The sequence below is a fragment of the Poecilia mexicana genome, unplaced genomic scaffold (assembly GCF_051168715.1).
Source record: "Poecilia mexicana isolate PSO_F unplaced genomic scaffold, ASM5116871v1 scaffold_11, whole genome shotgun sequence".
Lineage (NCBI taxonomy): Eukaryota > Metazoa > Chordata > Actinopteri > Cyprinodontiformes > Poeciliidae > Poecilia > Poecilia mexicana.
This window is the reverse complement of record NW_028263380.1, coordinates 20,776,807-20,799,502: the sequence shown is the minus strand read 5'-3', so window position 1 is coordinate 20,799,502 and position 22,696 is coordinate 20,776,807. Positions and strand designations below refer to the sequence as shown.

At 35.7% G+C, this 22,696-nt stretch overlaps 4 protein-coding genes and 1 long non-coding RNA gene across 7 annotated transcripts; 3 read left to right on the top strand and 2 right to left on the bottom strand.

Moving 5' to 3' along the window:
• Positions 1–1,583: 1,583 nt before the first annotated feature.
• On the top strand, positions 1,584–7,173 carry LOC148156512 (uncharacterized). Its single transcript, XM_088009880.1, has 2 exons — positions 1,584–2,230; positions 4,953–7,173. Exons 1-2 carry the CDS (start codon positions 2,167–2,169, stop codon positions 6,092–6,094), a joined length of 1,206 nt encoding a protein of 401 aa, XP_087866006.1. The 5' UTR covers positions 1,584–2,166; the 3' UTR covers positions 6,095–7,173.
• A 129-nt stretch (positions 7,174–7,302) lies between these two features.
• Positions 7,303–12,512, top strand: LOC106906357 (uncharacterized). Its single transcript, XM_014971606.2, has 2 exons — positions 7,303–9,531; positions 10,282–12,512. The coding sequence occupies exons 1-2, from the start codon at positions 9,300–9,302 to the stop codon at positions 11,916–11,918; spliced, it is 1,869 nt and encodes a 622-aa protein (XP_014827092.2). The 5' UTR covers positions 7,303–9,299; the 3' UTR covers positions 11,919–12,512.
• Positions 12,513–15,654: 3,142 nt separating this feature from the next.
• Positions 15,655–19,389, bottom strand: LOC106906363 (uncharacterized). 2 transcript variants are annotated; one of them, XM_088009862.1, is made up of 2 exons: positions 18,644–19,389; positions 15,655–17,141 (listed from the first exon to the last, which is right to left on the bottom strand). In XM_088009862.1, exons 1-2 carry the CDS (start codon positions 18,786–18,788, stop codon positions 15,832–15,834), a joined length of 1,455 nt encoding a protein of 484 aa, XP_087865988.1. In that variant the 5' UTR covers positions 18,789–19,389; the 3' UTR covers positions 15,655–15,831. The 2 variants fall into 2 exon arrangements, with proteins under 2 accessions (XP_087865988.1, XP_014827100.2); XM_014971614.2 differs by having other exon boundaries at positions 15,655–17,117.
• LOC148156511 (uncharacterized) lies at positions 17,120–17,579 on the top strand. The gene is made up of 2 exons (XR_015764545.1): positions 17,120–17,200; positions 17,419–17,579. It is a non-coding gene; the product is annotated as an uncharacterized LOC148156511 (long non-coding RNA).
• An 858-nt stretch (positions 19,390–20,247) lies between the features above and the next one.
• LOC106906367 (uncharacterized) lies at positions 20,248–22,599 on the bottom strand. Of its 2 annotated transcripts, none has more exons than XM_014971619.2 (2): positions 21,928–22,599; positions 20,248–21,277 (listed from the first exon to the last, which is right to left on the bottom strand). In XM_014971619.2, exons 1-2 carry the CDS (start codon positions 22,106–22,108, stop codon positions 20,394–20,396), a joined length of 1,065 nt encoding a protein of 354 aa, XP_014827105.2. In that variant the 5' UTR covers positions 22,109–22,599; the 3' UTR covers positions 20,248–20,393. The 2 variants fall into 2 exon arrangements, with proteins under 2 accessions (XP_014827105.2, XP_014827106.2); XM_014971620.2 differs by having other exon boundaries at positions 20,248–21,266.
• Positions 22,600–22,696: the final 97 nt, after the last annotated feature.

Sequence of the window (22,696 nt, the reverse complement as noted above, 5' to 3'; positions counted from 1 at the left end):
GAAAAATACGGTATGTCCCTGTTGAGGTTCACTATAAAAGTCATTTAGATGAAAACTGGAGTTATACACTGGAGGGTTTTCTTGTTTATAAAGTGGATAAATGGTTTAATTTTCTAATTTGTTAAATGTGATAATTTGGTTCTTGACATTTTGATATTTAGAGATGTACAATATGATCTTGAAGGATTGATTTGTATTATTCTGGATAGAGACAATGAGTGGGGTGAAGGAGATTTACTTTACTACATTTTTAATCCAAAATAAAATTTGCAGTTGAGATTTTTATTAATTGTTTTGCACTTTGAAATTTACTGTATTAAAAAAAAATCTTTGATAGGTTTGTATTTAAAACAAAGCCAGAATGAAACTGATGCTGTTATTTGTTCCAAATTATATTAACCAGTCTATGTAAAATATTTTTAAATAAATTAACCTGCCCTTTTACTGAGAAAATTTAATATTCAATTTAAACATATTTTCCTTCATTGATTGTTCTTGATTGTTCAAAATATGTGATTATTGTCTCCAATAACTTGGAGTGTCACTCGTCTTACTTGTATAATTTTTCTATTTTCTGCTGTGGCTGTTTTCTATTAAAGATCACTATCTTTTTTTAAAGTTGAAACTAATTTAATCTCTACACATATAAGATATATGTTTAAGTTTTTACAAAGTCACTTGATCACTTGCATTTCCTTTGAAAATGCTGAACGCTACTGCTGAAATATGCAGAAATATTTGAGTTCAAGTGCAGAACCAAGGTTACAAAGGTAAAGTATAATGTATATTGAATAATTTTAGGATTAATTTTAGGATTCACTCCCAGACTGCAGGAGGATTGAAAACATCATTCAACGTATTTTTACTTATATTGTCTGTTTCACATTCAGAGGGAATTAGGAAATTCAAAGCAGAACTAAAAGTCGGTTTATTGTTTCTTCAGTTGGAACTGCCATGAAACACACAGGACATAATCAGACAATTGGTAGAAGACATAAAACCACTTTAAACAATAATTTGTTCAGATTCAAGCTTTGCATTATTACGTTTAAAATATAATCAGATAGTAGGACAGACATTTTATTAAAAATATTTAATGCATTATTCAGAATACAAAACATGCGTTTGATAGTTATATTTGTGTTCCAGCACATATTGGAGTAGAAGGAAATGAGAGGGCAGATAAAATGGCAAAGAGGGCAATTCAGAATAATATTAGCTTTACAATTAAAACAAGTAAATCTGAGGGAAAGAGTATTGTTAGAAAAACTGATTAAAGTGTGGCTAAAAAGGTGGGATAAAGGAAAAACAGGAAGATGGTTATATAAAATTCAGAAGATTGTTGGAGAAAGAAGAAACGGAAGAAGAAATAGACAGGAAAGAGTGATGAGGTTAAGATTTGGACATACAGGACTTAATTATACACTTTTTAAAATTCAAAAGCAGAATACTGGCAAATGTGATCACTGTGGAAAACATGAAACAATAGAGCATGTAATAGAATGTTGAAAATATGAAAAAGGGAGAATATATATGCGGAAAGAGTTTGAAAGTTTAAAGGAAAAGATAAATTTATTAGATATTTTGAGGAAGAATTTGGGGAGTAAACATTTAGAAATAGTTATTTGACTTTTAATGAAAATTCAATTATTTCTTGGAATTTGATTATAGTAGGTGAGGTGTGTTTGTGAATGTGTGTATGATATAGATGGGTAGAATACAAAGTTATGTATAAGTATGTATATTTACATGTGTGTATATGTTTACATGTATAGGTAGGATATATTTATTTATTTGTTTATTTTTTTATTATTATTTTTCTTTCTGGTAGAATATATTTATTTAGATAAATGGATGACAGACCATCACAGACCACACTCCATACAGTAGGTGGCGGTAATCCCACTAACAGTTTGTTGCCAACCGCCAGTAAATCCAAGAAGAAGATGCCGACACAGGAAATGAAAATAGAGAACAGATAGCGACGTCAGCTTTTCTTTGTTGGATGGAAGTTTAAAGGCGGGTTTGGTGTTTTTGGCAAATATTTGAGTGTTTTCTGTAAGTGTGTTCAGTTCAGTCCTAGAGAGAGTTAGTCAACGAGTAGTTAAGTCCCGCTGAAGAAACATTAACGGAGTTTTATAAAGACGTCGTCAGTCCGAGGAAGAGATGGATGATCAGCGCGGACTGCTGGATTTCTCCCGGATTCCCCAGATAATCTTACACCGGATAGGTAGGAAACACCTTTACGTTTTACTGATGATACGGGTTAGAGACAGTTGGAAATAGGTTAAATAAAGTTGGAGTTAAGGAAAGTTTTAATACGAGTTACGCCGAGAAACGCATGCCTGTCAACGAAGCTGAAGTTGTTTTCAAAGTCCAGCTTCCGATTCGGGAAATCGCTAAAGGGCGATTCCACCTCATTTTTCACTACCTTCCGCATCTTTAATCGACTCTAGTTTAAAAACTACAACACCTAGACTCTTAAAACATGGACTGGATTATTCTGCTCTAGTAGCAGAATATTTAGAACCATGTTTGTGATTTGTGAAACCTTTTTCTGATTTGTGAAACTTCAATAAAGGGCAATTTTGATCCTTTTTTTCCTGTGTCGGTCACACTAGAACTGCTCTAATTCCAAAACCACCACACCTAGACTCGTCAAACCTGGACTGGATTATTCTGCTCTAATAGCAGAATATTTAAAACCTTGTTTGGGATTTGTGAAACCTTTATCTGATTTGTGAAACTTCAACAAAGGTTGATTTTATCACTTTTCTGCATCTGGATCATACTAGAACTGCTCCAGTTCCTAAAATACAACTCATAGACTCTTCAAACCTGCACTGGATTATTTTTGCTCTAATAGCAGAATATATATAATCATGTTTGTGATTTGTGAAACCTTTTTGTGATTTGTGAAACTTCAAAAAAGGGTGATTTCACCCCTTTTTTTTTTACTTGGTCACACAAGGACCGAGTAAATCTAAATCTACAACACCTAGTGTGCCTCATCTATCCAGACTATTTGAAAAATTTCAAAGTGATTTTGAGTCGATGCCTCATCTCTACTGATTTGTAGAACAATTTCACACTGATTTTGAGTCAATAGGTCGCATGACCTGGAAGCTATTGAAGAAAACATATTTAATATGAAAATTATTTAAAATATTGAATATGACTTTAAAATTTAATAGAGCCTAGTGTGTCTCATGTAAAAGCATAAATTAGCACTTTTTTTGTGTCCCTTGGTCACAAGGCAAGTCATTTATTAACATTTGTTTGACAGGAGTGTTTGGTTTGGAAATTTGTTGACAGTCCTGTTATTACCCAATAGTCAGCCACACCCATACCCCCACTCAGACTCCAGCAGACTGACTATTGCCCAGCTCTCCACCTAACGGGTCCGAAAAGCCTCCAACTCCTGAGTATTACTACAGCTGAGAATATAGAGGACATTCTGTTTAAGCTGGGAGCGAGAAAGATGCGTCTAGACTCTAAATAATTTTAGAGACTCGGCACGAATCCCAAGGTCATTATTTTACCAACACCAAAGAAACGTCTGAAGCCCCTCTAATTACTAGGGTCATGTTCATTGATTTTACCTTAATCAGAAGAATTAACTCTCATTTGACTCAATTTAACTGTCCACAACATTAACCAGACTTTAATATTTTATTAGCAAGCTTTAGCGGTTTCCCCAACCCTTATTGCACAATTTTCCTTCTCTAGGCGTCAACTGCCTTCGGTTAACTGTCGACCTTTTTGAACTTCCTCTTTCTTTGAAATGCTCTCTCTAAAGTTCTTATCAGCACTCAACCTTCTGGTTGCCTATGTATTTCACAACACTTCCTGTTTTTTACATGCTCACAGTTCTTTCCCCCCCCCCTCAGCCTCTTGTTGCAACACAGTATGTGACATTTCCATTTAACCTGCAATCATTACTTTACCTATTTATGATTTTTACACTTTTACTATTCATCTAGAATCTCATAACTCATTATTTTAATTAGTAGCACATTTAACTCAAAGATTACATAAACTTCAATCAACATTAAATCATAATACAAGATTACTTGTTGCCTCCAGGCTTCTGTGACCCGTTTTCTGTGTGTCCTGATAAGATCTCAATCCGTCCCAACCAGGTTTCATGACAGTCCCTAAATGAACCTCCGAGCGCTTGGGGAGGAAGCAGTAGAGAACGGCTGGCTGACATAAATCGGATCAACCTTTAGCTAAACACCACTTACTCCACGGAGCGCGAATATCGAATATCCAACTTGAGACTAACTTCAATGCGGTTTTGTAGCCGAAGAGACTCAGCTACGCCATCTTGGTGAGGTCGAACGCTCCACTCAGCGTTATATGTTTGGCAGGCGCAATAAAGTATCAGCTCATTTAATTAATGACTAGTAAATACTTAGATTTTTACGCTGTTTTATTAGAAACCTTATACAAACAGCTATCATTGCTACATTTAGAAGAAAATGTATTTTTAAGTGTTTTCGAATTGCATTGATACATGGTTCAGCATATTTAAATAATGTCAGTGCTGAACACAGAATAGAATATTCTAATATTGATGTATTTTGAGCATTTTACAAAGCACACAAAAACTGTTGTATAAGCTGCACACAGACTACTTTTTAGTGTGTCAAAGTGTCATTTTGTCAGTGTTGTCCCATGATTAGATGTACTTAAATAATGTGAAGGGGGGCACACTTTTGTGAACTGTTTCATCGAGTCGGGTTGTAACAATATTAAATCATTTTGTTTTCTTTTCTGAAGTCTTTGGCACAATATAATATATTTCGACAAACCTAGATCCTTTCTACTCAGAGGGACATTGGATAATTTTCAAACAAGATGAAGCATGTTGTGATAAAACAAGTGATTAAAGTGAAGAGTTTGTTTTTTCTCAATCTTCTAAGTTTTGATTTTGTCTATTTGTCTAGATGGCCCACGATGCTGTGCGTGTAAAGAGGAGGAGGCTCTCAAAGAGCTCAGCAACCAGAAGAGGAAGTCCACTTTGGATAAAAATGAACCGGAACCTTTTAAAATAAAACTGGAGCAAGAGGAACTAGAACCTCAACAGCTCATAGAGGAAGAGAATCAACTCTTCATCAGTCAGGATGAAGAGCAGCCTGTGCTGAAACAGGAGACTGGAGACATTTTGGTGACTCCTTCTAATGTGAAAAAAATCAACAATGAAACAGAACCAAACAGAAACCAACTCGTCTCTCATGCTTCTCCTGAAGATGAGAACCAGGATCAGGAAGGAAGCAATTCTGGAGACCCGGAAGAAAAGAGACATAAAGAGCAGAAACAAAACAAGAGATGTCAGAAAAACAAAGAGCAGAAAGGAACTACTGAAGGTCCAAAACAAAAAAAGCACAAAAAAATTCACCTGGGAAAAAAATTATATCCCTGTAATGCTTGTGGTAATACCTTTTCTCAAAACATCATATTGGCGAGACACATGAGGATTCATACAGGTGAGAAACCTTTCACATGTATTAGTTGTGGAAAAAGTTTCACTCAAAAAAGTAGTTTAACTGTCCACATGAGGATTCACACAGGTGAGAAACCTTTCACATGTATGACTTGTGGAAAAGGTTTTACGGAAAGAAAATATTTAACTTCTCACACAAGGAGTCACACAGGTGAGAAGCCTTTCACATGTATTAGTTGTGGAAAGAGTTTCACTGAAAAATGTAGTTTAACTGTCCACATGAGGATTCACACAGGTGAGAAGCCTTTCACATGTATTAGTTGTGAAAAAAGTTTCACTCGGAAATGTCATTTAGATTGTCACATGAGGAGTCATACAGGTGAGAAGCCTTTCACCTGTATCACCTGTGAAAAAAGTTACGTTCAGAAAGGTAGTTTAGATGTTCACATGAGGATTCACACAGGTGAGAAACCTTTCCAGTGTATTAGTTGTGGGAAGAGTTTCACTCAGAAAGATCATTTAACTTCTCACATGAGGATTCACACACGTGAGAAACCTTTCACATGTATTACTTGTTTAAAAAGTTTCACCTATAGACATAGTTTATTTGCTCACATGAGAACTCACAGTCGTCAGACGATGTAATATAAACCTCAAGTACTAAGCTGCTCTGTAACTTGTCATTTATTCTGTAATTACACCTGAGTGAAGTTGCTACTCCACAACTCCTCCCACAGTCTTCAAATCTAACAAAATTTCTGTCAAACATTTGTGCAGCGAAAAATAAAACACTTTGCTGCTTTTGCTTTTAAGATATTGATGATGACCTCTGGAAACTTTTTAAAATATCTTTAAAATTATAGATGTTCAGACCAGTGTTGTACTCGAGATCAGTCTTGGTCTTGAGACCATTTTGTCACAGGCGGTGAGGGGTATGTCTAACTTTTTTCGCCACTTAGAAAAGTAGCTCAAAGGAGGTAAGCTTTGTTGACGTGATGTTAGCAAAGCTAGCTGTATAGAGACAGATAAGCATTTGTAATGAAAAATAAAGTCACTCACTGCGCTGAATTGTTGTGCGGAGGTGTTGACTAACGTGTCGCATATATGGGACAACACTGTGTCCAAAAGTCTGCAATATAGTGATGTGACATTCACGAACGATCCGATTCTTCTGAACGGCTCTTTACTAAGCAGATAGGACTGGAGCCTCACTGAGAGCTGCTCTTTGTTCTTGTAACGCTCTGCATACTCTGCAGGGGTTATTATTTTATGTAATTACACATTTATTTAATTAGCAAATAAATAAAACACAAGAAGGAGAAAGCACACAGAGCATGCGCATTGCTCATTGATTGTTTTTGTTCAAAGTGGCAGCTGTAAAGCCCAGTTCACACTACACGATTTTAGAACTTTCCTGAACCAGAGTGAATGTCAGCCTTTGTGGTTCTTATGTAATAAAGTAAATTTCCCATTGTGATGGTTTTCTTTTTTCCAGTTTAGCTGTGGATTGTGACTCATTTAAAGGTGTAGTTTGTGGCTGCATGTATCAGTAACCCAAGCTTGCACTACTTGGACAGAGTCACCCTATCTGCTTTATTCACCAAGCTTATATTCAAATTTAAAAATACTTTTTCTGATACAAAAATGTTTGTAAATAAAACAAGTTGTAATTCTTATGTAATTCAATATGTAATTCTTGTCTAATAAACTACATTTAACGTTAAGATGGTCTCCTTATTTTCATTTTAGCAGAAGTTTTTGACTTTAAACCTGTGCAGATACCTGCTTCCTGATTATCCTGATTTACACTACGTGTGTCTCCGCTCCACTGCGAACCAAGAGGTTCTCTGAGAAACATGAAATGTAAGATCATCAATCAAGTTTATTTGTATAGAAATTTCAGCAACAAGGAAGGTCAAAGTTCTGTACATCATAAAGATGCAAAGTCATAGAAGGCCCCACACAGTCCATAATTTAAAAAAACAGTAAACATATTTTTCCATCTTTACACATAAAATATGTTAGTATGTTAGTTTTTCATTCATTATTGTTATAAAGCAAATGAACAGGAGGGCTTTTAGTCTAGAACAGTGGTGACCAAAGTCTGTCCTCGAGGGCCGGCATCCTGCAATTTTGGTTTTTGGCGAAATTTACTTCTTTTCTCTATCTACAGTAAAATGAACACGCCTTTGTATTGATGTGCAGATGGGGGGCCTCCATTTCTACCCAGATGTCTGACTGTGTCATCCCCTCTTCCTGAGCTTCGCACTAAGATAGCGTGAGGATTAAAACATCATTACATGTGTTGTAACTTTTATAGTCTTTCTCAGATTCAGAGCAAATTAGGAGACACAAAACGGAACTAAAAGTCGGTTTTGTGTTTCTTCAGTGGAGCCGCCGTGAAACACAGGAAATGACAGATCAGACATAGACGTGTTTGGTGTATTTGGCAAATATTTGAGTGTTTGCAGTAACTCTGTCTTCAATTGAAGACAGAGCAGTTAACTCCTGTTGAATAAACTTTTTTTTTTCTTTTAAATAATCATGAAGTTCGTGGAAGAGATAAATGATCATCACAGACTGCTGAATTTCTCCTGGTGTTATGCCATGTCGTTTGAACGCAATTCACTCTAAGCTTTTGCATATTGATGAGAAAAGAGACTGAAATATGACCGAAGAGGCAACTTTAAAAGATATTCGTAATATTATCCTGTTTCTTAACCATGTACTCCCTAAAACGGTGGGTTTTATTTTGAGGATGAATTGAAATAAATACGGTTTTGACACCTTTATTGAGACATACGAGTCGAATGTTTTAAAGCTGGTGTCAGATGAATATGTTCTCCGATAATGGTTTGCAATTCCCTGCTTTGTCTGTCAGCACCATAATAACTTAACACATGAGAAAACAGAGGCCCATTTTGTAGAAAATTTGATATCACCCTTAACTGTCTAGTCTATATAGGAGGGGATGCATTTTTGGCAATACAATTACTGAGCCTGCCAATAGCTGCATCCACTGTCTATTGTCTATTTGTTACATGCACCAGGACTGGTGTTGGTGTAACAGACGCTGATTTTTCCTGTAAACAGGATTGAACAGGTTGCAGTAACAAGGCAGAAACAAATCCGCACTTCTCAAATCCTCCTGGAATCTGTTCTGTTTATTTCACATTGTGTCAATGTTATTTTTTTCTTTGTCATTCATTTGTCAACATACTTATCTCTGTAATGAACAGTTTCTTTTAATCTTTCCATATAAAGGCACAACTTGTTCTACACTTCTACACACGTCATTCTCATGGTGACTCCCATCCACTACCCAGTATTTTACAGTATAAACAATATACAATGTATTTGTATTTTTCTTCTAAAAACATCTAAAAATGTTTTGAAAAACATATTTTCAAAACATTTTCTTCTAAAACATGGCTAAACAGATCACGGGTAACATATTCATAACGTAAATTAAACAACAATGTTTGAGTGTGCTTCTGGCATAATATCCCGTTTTGATGAAAACAAATTTAAAAAATCTATTTTAATCTGTATTGAACATATTTTTCATTAAGATTTTCTGAATTATTTTTATTGGTGTTATGTAATATTCTCATTTTAAATATAGCATTTTCATAGAAAAGCCAAGAAAGCCTTGAAAACATCTGTTTGAGTGTAATCAGTCTATATAATGTGTTTCATTTAGTGGATTAAGTTACTGATATGAATGAACGTTGCAATAATATTTCAACTGATTCAACATAACAGTATGTTGAAAGACGGGATTCGTTGGGAGTGATGAGAATTCAAAGCGGAACTAAAAGTCGTTTAGAGTTTCTTCAGTGTTGCCACAATGAAACACAAAGGAAACAAAAACAGAACCAAGAGCTTTGCCTTTGTTGGAAGCCAGTTTGAAGACGGATTTGATCGAGTCTTTAGTAAAAAAAAGAAAATGTCTTCAGCTCCGCCTCAGAGAGAGATAATCAACAAGGAGTTAACTCCGGCTGAAGAAACATTAAAGGAGTTTAATATCATCGTCAAGTCCGAAGAGGAGATGGATGATCTTACCCAGACACCCCGAACAGGTCTGAAACACCGTCACGTTTTGCTGATGAGACAGATTAAACATTTGGAGACAGGGTTAAGGAACGTTGTGAACTAGTTATCACTGTTACGGCTGTATAAAGAAAACCCTTTTTAAAATAAATAGCACCGCTTAGCCTGGCTGCTAACGTAACACACATGCTATAAAAAATTACATATAACATGGTAGTTATGTCTGAAAAGGGATATGAAGGAGTAAAACTTGTTTATTTAGGTCCCTTCTTCTTCCTGTGGTCCCTGTTAATTTATAATCTTCCTTCTTCCTGCTTTACTTACTTACTTTACTTACTACTTGTTTAAACACCGACTTTTGTAAACTCCTAAGTCAATATACATAGAAACATACATATACACACGACTCCTGAAAATGGTGGGTTTGAATTCAGCTTCCACCTGCCACATGTCAATATACTACTTTACAAGACACTGATCGGGGCATTGGTGTATGAATGCTACAGTCGAGCAGTTGATAAGATCAATATAAATTCAGTCAATTGTAATTAAAACATGCATTTTTACTGAACTCTTCGTCACATTTTATTAATATATGATAGCACATGTATTTCCCTTCCTGTCAGAAGAAACATATTAGTTAAATTCATTTTCTTACAAGTTTGAAATTTTAAAGTAAGCAAGTAAAGGATGTTTAGATGCACCAAGAGATAAACGTGAGGGATGTGTTTGTTTTTTTTACTCACATCTATAAGATTTTGTTTTGTCTTTTTGTCCAGATCTTCCAGAATGCTGTGAGTGTAAAGAGGAGGGGATTCTCGACGAGATCAGCAACCAGGATGGAAACCCTATTTTAGACCAAGAGGAGCCAGAACCTCCGCAGATAAAACGGGAACAAGAGGAACCACAACATCACCTGTTCAAAGAGGAAGTGAATCAACTAAGAATCTGTCAGGATGAAGAGCAGCTTGTTCTGAAACAGGAAACCGAGGTGACTCCTTCTGACGTGCAAATGATTAACTATGAAACGGAACCAAACAGGAACCAACTTGTTTCTTCTGCCTCTCCTGAAGTTGAGAACCAGAATCAGGAGGGAAGAAATACTGAAAACCCAGGAAAAAAGAGAGAAGAGCAGAAACGACATGAGAGATATCAGAAAACCAGACAGCAGAAAGGTTCTGCTGACAACTCAAGACAAAAGACAAACAAAACTCAAATAGACCAAACTTTAATTTCTTGTGACATTTGTGATAAAACCTTTTCTTCAAAGAGTTGCTTGTCTAGACATATGAGAACTCACACGGGCGAGAAGCCTTTTACATGTACCATCTGTGGAAAAAGTTACTGTGACAAAGGTGGTTTAATTTATCACATGAGAGGTCACACAGGGGAAAACCCATTCACATGTGTCATTTGTGGAAAAAGTTTCCGTCTGAGCAACATTTTAAGTATTCACATGAGAACTCACTCAGGTGAGAAGCCTTATTCATGTACAACCTGTGGAAAAACGTTTTCTAAAAATAGTAGTTTAAATCGTCACAGTAAGAGTCATGCGGGTGAGAAACCTTTTTCATGCATTGCTTGTAGAAGAAGTTTCAGTCAAAAATCTATTTTAACCATTCACATGAGAACTCACACTGGTGAGAAGCCTTTCTCATGTACAACCTGTGGAAAAAGTTTCACTCAGAAAGGTCATTTATCTGATCACATCAAAACTCACACAGATGAGAAGCCTTTCACATGTTCTACTTGCGGAAAAGGTTTCAGTCAAAAAATCCATTTAAAGACTCACACAAGGACTCACACAGCTGAGAAACCTTTCTCATGTACCACCTGTGGAAAGAGTTATAGTGAGAACAGTGGTTTAACTTATCACATGAAAACTCACTTGGGCGAGAGACGCTTTTCCTGTGTGACCTGTGAAAAAAGTTTCAGAAAAAAATCTCACTTAACATGTCACATGAGAATTCACACTGCCGAAAAGCCTTTCTCATGTATGACCTGTGGAAAAAGTTTCACTCAAAAATGTCATTTAACTTTTCACATGAGGACTCATACAGGAGAAAAGCCTTTCTCTTGTATGACCTGTGGTAAAAGTTATAGTGAAAAAAGTAGTCTAAATTATCACATGTCAAATCACACAGGAGAAAAGCCATTCTCATGTGTTACCTGTGGAAAAGCTTATGTTCAGAAATCTCATTTTATATGTCACATGAGGAGTCACACCGGGGAGAAGCCTTTCGCATGTACGACTTGTGAAAAAAGGTTTGCCAGAAGAAGCAGTTTAAGTGTTCATATTAGAAGTCACACAGGTGTGAAGCCTTTCTCATGTGTGACCTGTGGGAAAAGTTTCACCTTAAAAAGTATTTTAACTCATCACATAAGAATTCATACAGGCGAGAAGCCTTTCTCCTGAATGTTCTGTGAAAAAACATTTAGACAAAAATCTCATTTGATACCGCACCTGAAAACTCATAAAGATGAGTCAGCATAATCTGAACCTCAAGAATGAAGGTGCATTTACATTGCATCTTAATTACTGCTAAGTTTATTTTGTTAAAATTTTGCATGGTTTATTATTGCTGAACATATATAAAGTAATTTTTGTCAGCCAACACTTTCAATCCTTAAGGTCCCTGGAAAGCCCATAAAATATGATTTGCAATTTCTACTTGCTTTTTATTTTCTACAAATTAAATAGAACTAGGGTGCAGCAGTCTGTCACTATTTCACTGTCCACTCCCTGGATGTTCACCTGTGTCAGTGCAATGTCAACTCTCTTCTTTAATTGTGTAAGATATTAAAAATTGTATTATCAGTTACATTACAATAGTGACTATATATAATAGTCAATTTAACATGTTCTTCTACCTTCTATTATTATGTTCATTCAACCCGTGAGTAAAAAGTAAAGTTGAATTATATCTTCATTCATTTAACATTTATCTGTATTTGCAACTGTACGTTTAGTCTTGATTCAAAGCTGTAATGAATAAAATATTTTTCGCCATGTATTGTGCAATATATCAGGTAAAAGGCTGCTAGAACTTCAGTACAAAATTAGTTCACAGGTTTCATATTGGGTTGTCATCATTCACACCTAGAACGGCAGAATATTTGAACTCAGCAGGATTCTCTGAATATTCTATTTTATGCATTTAACGTTTTATACAATTTTTATAATTTTATTTATGAATGCACTTAGCATATTTCTGGTAAGGAATACGCAGCGTTTCCTTGTGCAAATCAATCAGATTTAAACTAATTAAGCTTCTATTTTCAAATTCCTTATTGAATAGACCTGGTTTCTCCACCTCAGGACATGCTCTTTAATAATTATCTATTCAGGAAGCAGAAACTTGTATTCTAAACTGAAAAATTGTCTTTGTAACTTGCTAAAAGTGTGATCGCATGAGTGTGTTTAAAATTTAAAAAAATTATTTCATAGTTACTGTAAACAGAAGTTTAATAAAGCACATGTCAGCTTTAAGGCAACACAAGAAATATAGGAAATAACTGGAAGTTTATATGAATGGTAGATTTATAATTTATTGTAATTTACAATGACATTAAAACATTACACAAATGAATATGTTTAGTTTTGCTGTCAGGTCATGAATCTGGAAATAATGTTACTCTAAAAGTTTCAGTTACAAGACATGAAACCAGAGCTTCACTGTTCAGATACATTTAATTAGCTCTGAATCTCATTGGTGTCACATTCAATTAAATTACGTCCCAGTTACCAGTCTGAAATACAAAATTAATAAAAGATGAAAAAAATCTTTGATTAAGATACTGTTATTAGTGAAATCCAGTAAAGATTTATCTGCATTTGTACCAACAACAACAGATGTCAACTGTTTAATTACATAAATATAGGTAGAAAAACAAGTTTATCTCAAAGTAAAACAGGTAGAGGTTATTTTAATTAATCAACTAAATTCAACAAACATTAAAAACGTGGAGAGTGAAGATGTTGAGTTCATAAATAACTTGTAGACAACATTTCAGAAACATTAAAAAAACGTTACAACAGCTTTTCAAATAGTTTTCCATCTTATGCAATAGAAACAAAAGTATAAATGTCATACATTATATTGTCTCTGAAAATGACTGGTAGATTTTTGAATCAATAAAAAACATAAAAAATCCACCCATGGACAGCAGAGAGAGCAATAGAAAACATATTTGGACTTTTGAATAATTAAAACATAGCAGTTCAGGTCAGTCTCCAGTATTTTTAGAAAATCATGATGCAACTCAGGTGTTTTCCATCCAGATGTCCATGGTGTGTATTAGAAAATCTAGCCAGGATGTTATTTAATTATCCTAGAAGTCCTAACCGACCTTTAACCTGTAGGTTTACCAGCAGCCATAGTCCTGCGAGTTTCAGTGCTGCCATCTTGTGGATTAAATTGGGATATATTTTATGCAATATATTGAGTATTTATGTCTGTTTAATGTAGCATTTTTCTGTAAACAAACTTAATAACAGATAATCTAAAGTACTCTGTCTGACCGATTTCAAAATATACACACTGTCAAAAATGCACATAAACTGTTTATTCAGTTTACATCGCAACAGCAGCAACGATTAAAATTAGACACTTAAGATTTGATGAGTTTTGAGCACAAACAATTCAAAAATATACATTTTTTCAGCTTTAACCAATAACTTATTTCACTTTTTGAAAAAACATAAAATCTCCTTTTAAGTTTTTTTCATTGTCAGAAGAAAAAAAAAGTTTTCAACTTGTATAAAAAATAAAATGATGCTTCGTTTTTACTTGTTTATAGACATGATTATTTGTTTTATTAGTAATAATGATAAAAACATGGAAATCCATGGAAGCAGCTTCAATGAAAAAAAAACAAAAATTTGAATTATAAAGTTCCCACGGCAGCCAACATATTTTGGTTCTTTAATTTACATGTTTCCGTCTGATGCGGAGCAGGTGGAGCAGGAACGCCATCTTAATGGGGACTTGTTATGCTTCCTTGAAGGAGTTAGGATCGGCCTGTGGGCTACACAAAACACCTTTATAACGTTTTTTTTTTTTTTTTTTTTTACACAAAATAATTCTCAGATACAGATTTAGTCAGTTCTATTTTGAGCTCCTTTCAGAATAAGCTGTTTTAGCGTCACTTGTCTTTTCCAGTAGCCATTGTACAGCTCATACAGCAGTAAAACCAGCTGACCAAACGTGTTTGATCTCTGCTAGGTAACAGAGCAATGTTTGTTGATTTGTAACATTATATTCCGAAAGGATTTTGAAACAGTTTGCACCAAAACATCAAAAAATATTAACTTATTGTTCTTTTTTTTTAAAACACCTGGAATGTTTCTAGAAGCAGTAGAGACCCAAATGGACGTACAAAAATATACAATAACTTTTTGAAGAAACTTGAATTAATGAATTGCAGCAACGTCTAATTTCTCTTTGGGATCAGCAAAGTATCTTTTGAATTTGAATTGAAAAAGTGAAAAAGCTGGAATTTAGTAAACGGTCAACAATTGATTTTATGAGAATGAGAACAGAAAAATCGCTGCAATGACTTTAAATTGTAGTAATATTTGTATGTAAATCCTTTGTGCTTAATGTGTTTAATTCTGAACAAACTGATGATTTGGCAATAATTTTGCCTTTGGAACAAATGACAGCAACTGTCTTGATCTGATTTTTGTCTTTTTAATTTGGCCTTTTCTAACTTTAGCTTGTTTAGTTATTAGCTAAATGTCCCCAATATATAAAACACTGTAGTAAAACTCACATTTCACATTCTTATTTGCAAAATTTAAAGTGAACACGACAAAGGGTATTTATGGTATCATCATTTATCGTAATACATTTTTCATAAGAATTTTTGATTTATCGTTGCCACTATAAACTCCAATTAGTGCCATTTAAAACCCTCCAAAACAATCATTATTACAAGGATTGATAGTTTTACTATTTTCTCCTCTGCTTGTTCAATAAAAGAATCAATAAATACCAATAAATTTGAAAATTCATAAATTTCAAGAAGTGATATAAAATACACTTCTTTACAAAACTAGTATTTTTCCTAAAGAAGCTCATTACAAACAGGAATGTTTTTAAACAGCAGTCATAGTCATAAAGTTACCTAAAAAAAGATGTAAAAAATAGTTACTATTGTCACTTTTATTGTTATCACAACGTCACCACAAAATTTCATAATAAAACTTTAAGTCCAGCCCTAGTGAACCATCACCATCTTCCACGTTATATTACATTAAAATATAAGCTGTCATGTTAATGGTTGCTAACATCTTTATCTCTACACTGTAAACAGCAGAAACGCTCCTAGCCGATGTGAGTCTTCATGTGTTTGGTCAAACTGCTCTTTAGGCTGTAGGTTTTAGTACAAGCATTACATGTGAACGGTTTCTCCCCTGTGTGAGACCTCATGTGTCTGTTCAGACGACTCTTTAACGTGAACGTTCTTTCGCAGCTGTCGCATGAGAAAGGCTTGTCGTCCGTGTGGGTTCTCATGTGGTTATTCAAGCTGCTCCTCAGGCTGAAGGCTTTCTGACACATACCACAAAGGAAAGGTTTCTCCCCCGTGTGAGTTCTCGTGTGATCCGTTAAACAACTTTTCTGAGCGAACCTTTTTCCGCAGACCATGCAGGCGAAAGGCCTCTCACCTGTGTGGACTCTCAGGTGTTTATTCAAATGGTTTTTAGAGTTGAAACTTTTGTCACAAGCCAAACACTGAAAAGGCTTCTCACCAGTGTGAGTCCTCATGTGTTCAGTTAAATTGCACTTCAGACTGAACCTTTTCCCACAGGTGATGCACGAGAATGGCCTCTCGCCAGTGTGAATTCTCAAATGCTTATTCAAATGGTTTTTGGAGGGGAAACTTTTCTCACAGGCCAGACATGGGAAGGGTTTCTCACCGGTGTGAGTTCTGATGTGCTCGGTTAAAATACATTTTAGACTGAAGCTTTTTCCACAGGTCACGCACGGAAAAGGCTTCTCACCTGTGTGAGTTCTCAAGTGAAGGGTTAAATTTGATTTTGTAGTAAAACCTTTGCCACACGTCTCACATGAGAAAGGCCTCTCCCCTGTGTGACTTCTCATGTGTATCGTCAGGTTATTATTCTGGGAAAAGCTTTTGTCACACATTTTACAAGAATATTGTTTCTTTTCTTTGTGAGCACTGTGCCCTTCTTGATTTGAGCTCTCAGAATACTGATTATATAGTCTGGTTTCCTGACCCTGCTCATTTAGCATTTGCTCTTCATCACTCTTTGACCCCCAGTCTTCTGAAGCGCTTCCTTCCTGGTCCTGGCTGTTACTTTCAGGGGAGTCCTGAGAGTCGAGCGGGTACCAGTTTGGTTCTGGTTCGGTGTGAAAGCTTTCCTCATCAGCAGGCGTCACCATGAAGGTGTCAGACTCCTCCTTCAGCTCAAGCTGCTCTTCATCTTGACTGATGAGGAGCTCCATGTCTTCCTCTTTTATCTGCAGATGTCCAAACTCAACCTGCTCCTCTTTCATCTGCAGAGGTTCTGGATCCTCTTCATCAAAACTGGAGCTCCTCTCCTGGTTGGTGAGCGCCTCCTCTTCCCAAACGTCATCCTGGTGGACGTCTGGAGGGTCGAACAGAAAAAGGCCTGGGTCAGTTCCTGGTCTTAAACTCCCTTTAATGAAATTCCAGCTCTAAAGTCAGATGGTGAGTTTGTGGCAGAGTGAGTCTATTTAATATCCCCGTTTTCTTGAGCTGGAAACTAAAGGATGAAATCTTTTACTGCTGTTAGCTTAATGCTCTTTAGAAAGTGAAGTTTATAAAGCAGGAGTCTACAACTTCAGTCCTGCAGCACACCTGAATCAAAAGGCTGAATTAGTTAACATTGCAAGAAGCTTTGGTCATTAACTCTTCATTTGATTCAGGTGCATTGGAAAAGGGAGGCACCCAAACATTTGAGGACACAAGAGGCTGGAATTACAGACTCCAGAGGTAAAGTTTTAGAGCACTATGCTCAGGTAATTAGCTGACCAATATTAGCTTTCAGAATTACTCATCGAGGAGCAGAACAGCAATCGGCACAAAATTCAGACTGACTCAAATTTTAATTGATCACTTCTAAGTTCATCCAGATTATATGTGAATTATTATTGTCGTATGATACAGGTTAAGAAATTTATATTTAGAGTATTGCATTTCCACACCATACTTCTGAGTTAACTGCCAATAATGCACCAGTTTTCAGAATATGAAGTATTTTGAATACTTTTAAATCTTTCTCCTACAATGTCTGTTTTTTCCATGTAGGAATTTTATGTTTACATCTTGTTTGAGTTATATAAAGTTTCATATTTTTGTCTTTATGTGAAAAATACCAGAGCAAAACAGGTCAAACATGTTCTTTCCATCCTTGCTACACAAATATAAACATGACATAAACTATCTGTAAGAAGGAAAATAGGCTACATCTAAACTATTTTGACTATTTGAGTTGTAGTCACAGGGCAATGTCATTATCTAACAGTTTTGGTTGTGTAAAGAAATAGCTATTTTCATATATACAGAAAACATTGCATAAAGAAACATGAGTACAACCAGTTTTCTGCAGCAAATTGTTGTATAAACACGTTTTCACTGAGGATCTTTAATAGTGTACATATGTGCAATTTTAAATTGACATTGATCACCGTGTCTGTATACAAAATAGACCAGGGTGTATTTGCTAATTTATTGCGTGGTACTGCAAAAACAAAAATGTCCCCCTCATGTCCCTTAGGGCGCTCCGTAGACTAAAGATAAAAGTAAAAAAATGAGCAGTTAGTTTCTCAAATCGGAAGCCAGCTTCCTATTACAAGTGGGAAATCATTTTCTCTTCATTTCCACATTTAAACACAAAATAAACGTTTTCACCTGCAGGCGTTTCGCACCAGTGTGTGTGAGATACTGATTTGCTGAGATACAACCCGTCAGGAGTGTCTAATTGTAGTTTATGGCTTCAACGTTCGCTATTTTGATCGCAGCCATGTTGGATGCTGATCTCTGGGAGTGTCATGAGCTCCCCGGCTTTCTGTGTCAAAATCCAGATAATAAAACGGACACAAATCCCCAAATTTAGCAGAGAAATTCCGTTAGCATAGCTCATTTTAATACCTTCTTGGGAGAAATCCAGCAGACTGGACTGATCATCGAGCTCGTCCTCCGATTTCACGATGACTTCTTCAAACTCCGGGTCGGTTTCTTCAGCAGGAGTTAACTGCTGGTTGATAAACTTCCTCTGGGGCTGAACTGAAGACATATTTACTGCAAATTCTCACATATTCAGAGAAAAACCGTCTCCAACGTCGGCTAGCAATCCGTTTACATCCGCCGCCTCTTCTTCTACTTGTTTTTTTTTTTTTTTCCAGCGAGTGAACACTACCACCCCCTAGTGGATTAAAGCAGAATATGACAAAACATACAGTTAAAATCTAATAAATTTCTTAACCTTTTCTTCATGTAGATTAACCCCCCCATAAAATTAGGAACCAATTTCGTAATTGATCCATATAAAACATTCAAATATATTATTGTTGTTTTTTTTCCAACTAAAGATGGGAAAACAGTATATTAAACCCAGCAGACAATTATTAAACATAGAAACATGAAGAAAAAACTTGAAAATTGGTTGGTAGAATTCACTCCATTTTTATTTTTAATGAATCAAAGCATTTTATCAGCAAATTTATCATCTAGTGAACAAATGACCAGAAGTAACAAATCTTTCAAAGGGACACAGAGTGTCATTTTATATCACAATCAAGCAACTGTTACCTTCATTTGTTAGAAAATTGCTGTATGTATCAAATATGATTTATATAGATTTGATATCGCAATTTAAAGTCTTGAAATTGGGTCTCTGAAACTCTGCCTTCAGGAAGTCGCCACGTCACAACTCCTCTATTAACCCTTTAACAATGTTTTTTTACCAGTGTTTCACTGAGAAGTAACTCATGTAATGACCTCAGCAGATGCACAGTTCCACCAGGTGTTTGCTAATAGCTGCTGGCTAGTCTGAAGGAACTGAGTGGCTGATTTCTCAAACATAAAAAAAAACAACAAAAACAAAAAACAATGCAACACTCTAGGTATGTTTTTGATGAGGGAAAATGATCTAAAGCTCAAAGTTGATTTTATATAATACTGACCCTTTAAATGACACAAGTACTCAAAAAGAGGGCATGTACACAACGAAGATAATCCCTTAATTTAGGTTAGATTGTCAGTCTGTAATATTAGCAGGAAAAATCTCACTAATCTCCAACATTTTCAACATTGTTAGGTAAAAGAAAATATAAAAAATTACATTTTCCAGGCCCTCAAGACCTGGATGAGAACTCTCCAGCAGAACAATTTACTTTTGTATTTGAAGGGAAGGAAGATTATGAAAAGTTCTGCTCAAATATTGTGGATTTCTGCTCCAATGCAGCTGATTCAAATGGTCCAGCCACCTCCTCAGCATGTCATAAAGTTCTGCAGAGGTTCTGCTAATGAACCATCATCTGATTCAGGTTGAACCAGGGGAAGAACTGAAACATTTGTCTGCCTTGTGAACTTAGCCTTAGATATCTCAGCTTAAAACATTTTCTACATTTAAAGCACAAAGGTTTTTTTTTTACTTGAGTTTGCCATGGGATATGAAATGTTTTTTTCATCTGAACATTTAAATAACTTTTCTCAAGGAAACCTTTTTCAACATTTCAAACATAAGGAATATCTTTTATTTTTGTGATTTATTAGGACAAATAAATTTAATGCAAAACATTTTTGACAGGTCAAACCTTCTCACTTGAATGAGTTGCAATGAAATAAGTTAAACTGAATTTTTTTTTACATTAAAAATGTTCAGCAAGACAAAGTGCTCTCATCTCATTGTCCGACTTGAATCAAAACAACCTGTAGATTTAAGATATTTTCCACAGTTCCTCATGTGTTTCACCACGTTTCTTTTAAGGCTGAATGTCTTTTTACAAGCGTCACAAGGAAAAGGCCTCTCACCCGTGTGAGTTCTTGTGTGTTCAGTTAAAATAAATTTCAACCTGAAACGTTTTCCACAGGTCATGCACAGGAAAGGCTTCTCGCCCGTGTGAATTCTCATGTGTTTGACCAGATCTCTTTTTAGACTGAATGTCTTTTTACAGGCGTCGCATGAAAAAGGCTTCTCACCTGTGTGAGCCTTTAAGTGACGAGTTAAATTGGATTTTTTGGTGAAACATTTGCCACAGGTTTTACATGAGAAAGGCCTCTCCCCTGTGTGAATTCTCATGTGTGCAATCAAGTTTTTATTTAGAGAAAAACTTTTATCACACATTTCACAAAAGTAAAGTTTCTTATCTCTATGAGTTTCTGTGCGCTCTTTTTCTGGTGAACTTCTTGTGTCATTATGGTGTCTAGTTTTCCAATGTATTTGCTCTTCATCCATCATTACTCCTGAGACTTCGGGATTGCTTGTTTCCTGATCCTCATTCTCAGTTTCAGGAGGAAAGTCGAGTTGGTTCCAGTTTGCTTCAGAGTGAAATTCTTCATGAGTGGGAGTCGCCATTAAGGTTTCAGTCTCCTGCTTCAGCCCAAGCTGCTCTTCATCCTGACTAATGCAGACTTCCTTTTCTTCGTCCTTTATCTGAAAATGTTCCAGCTCACCCTGCTCCTCTTTCATTTGCAGAGATTCTGGTTCCTCTTCGTCAAAACTAGAGTTCCTCCGCTGGTCGGCGAGCGCCTCCTCCTTCCAGACATGTTCCTGTTTGAGGTCTGAGAGGGCAAAAGGCAAAATAACACATATTTAATGATTTTATTTATATGAAATAAAACACAGTTATCAAATTAACACAGAGAATCCAGTCCTCGAGGGCATCCTATGTTAAATAATGACAGAGCTGGGTAAAAATGTACAATATAAGCATTTCATATCAGTCGATATCAATAATTCTCCATAATAATTTGTGTTTTAAAGATATTTACCTCCCACCTTGTTTAATATGGACACGTGAAAAGAATATTCAACGTTTCTTTGTACATAATTTTGACAATAGCCCTGCAGGATAGCCACTAGGTGTCGCCAAAGCTCCTTAAAACTGGAGTCCGTCCGCCCAGGAGCGAGAGCTGGCCGGAGTATTAAGGCTCCAATTTATGAATGAATGTTTAAAATCTAAGATTTAACATGGAAAATGGATGGGAAAATGACGAAACCTGTCCTGAATGACCAATAAGACTTTACGTCTTTATAAATATTGCTCTTTTCGATGGAAAATAATGCAAATTGGGAAACGTTTCAAAATGCTTTTATTTTGAAAGCGGACAGGAAACGAGAATACTGCATCCTATTAACTGTTCCCAATTTAAATAGTTAAACCGCAGCAAATCGTCTTCAGCAAAACATTGTAATCGCAGGTGTTTCGTACCTTTTCGGTGTAAGATGACTTGAGGTGTCCGAGTGAAATCCAGCAGTCTGCGTTGATCATCCATCTCTTCCTCGGTCTTGATTATTCCTTTAAACTCTGAGAATGTTTCTTCAGCAGGAGTTAAATGCTCGTTGTTCGTCTTTCGTTGAAGCTGGACTGAAGACATTTTTACTGCAAACATTCACATATTCAGCCAACAGATGATCAGCCTCTTAAGGAATGACTTCAAGCAGTAGAGAAGCTAACGCTGCTAGCAACACATTCTTCTTCTTTTATATAATGGCGGACTTCAAGGTGCAGATCGCCACCTACTGTACAAGACTATACAGCAACATTCTTCTCGCCACCGAGGGTGAACAGCAACGTCATTTTGATCGAAGATAATCAAATATTGCCAGAAAACTATTCTGAATAATTTTAAAGTGGATACGTTTCATTATAACTATGTTTAAATCAATTCTTTGTCTCCAACAGTGCTATATAAGATGATATATTGTCTCCTCACCTCCACAGTACTCAAATTTTTGATGATTCTGACCTAAAACAGGAGAAGTTGGGTTTGATTTAAGTTCAGACAATGAGAAGAAACATGATTTTTTTAAATTTATTTTTTACATAGAGTAAACTTCTGGTTTCAGCTTTTTCTTAAACCAGATTTTATTTCTCTCACATCTAGTAACAAAAACCATACAATAAATGGGGTTACAATTATAGATAACATTGCTGGTACCCTAATATTTATAACCGGAAAGCTGAAATAAGTTGAGAT

Excerpts from the sequence above, each read along its gene's own strand:
- LOC148156512 (XM_088009880.1), top strand. The coding sequence starts at position 2,167 with ATGGATGATCAGCGCGGACTGCTGGATTTCTCCCGGATTCCCCAGATA. Across the intron at positions 2,231-4,952 it reads GATAATCTTACACCGGATAG|ATGGCCCACGATGCTGTGCG; the intron begins GTAGGAAACACC and ends CTATTTGTCTAG.
- LOC106906357 (XM_014971606.2), top strand. The coding sequence starts at position 9,300 with ATGAAACACAAAGGAAACAAAAACAGAACCAAGAGCTTTGCCTTTGTT. Across the intron at positions 9,532-10,281 it reads TACCCAGACACCCCGAACAG|ATCTTCCAGAATGCTGTGAG; the intron begins GTCTGAAACACC and ends CTTTTTGTCCAG.
- LOC106906363 (XM_088009862.1), bottom strand. The coding sequence starts at position 18,788 with ATGTCTTCAGTTCAGCCCCAGAGGAAGTTTATCAACCAGCAGTTAACT. Across the intron at positions 17,142-18,643 it reads GCTGGATTTCTCCCAAGAAG|GCCTTTTTCTGTTCGACCCT; the intron begins GTATTAAAATGA and ends GAACTGACCCAG.
- LOC106906367 (XM_014971619.2), bottom strand. The coding sequence starts at position 22,108 with ATGTTTGCAGTAAAAATGTCTTCAGTCCAGCTTCAACGAAAGACGAAC. Across the intron at positions 21,278-21,927 it reads AGTCATCTTACACCGAAAAG|ACCTCAAACAGGAACATGTC; the intron begins GTACGAAACACC and ends TTGCCCTCTCAG.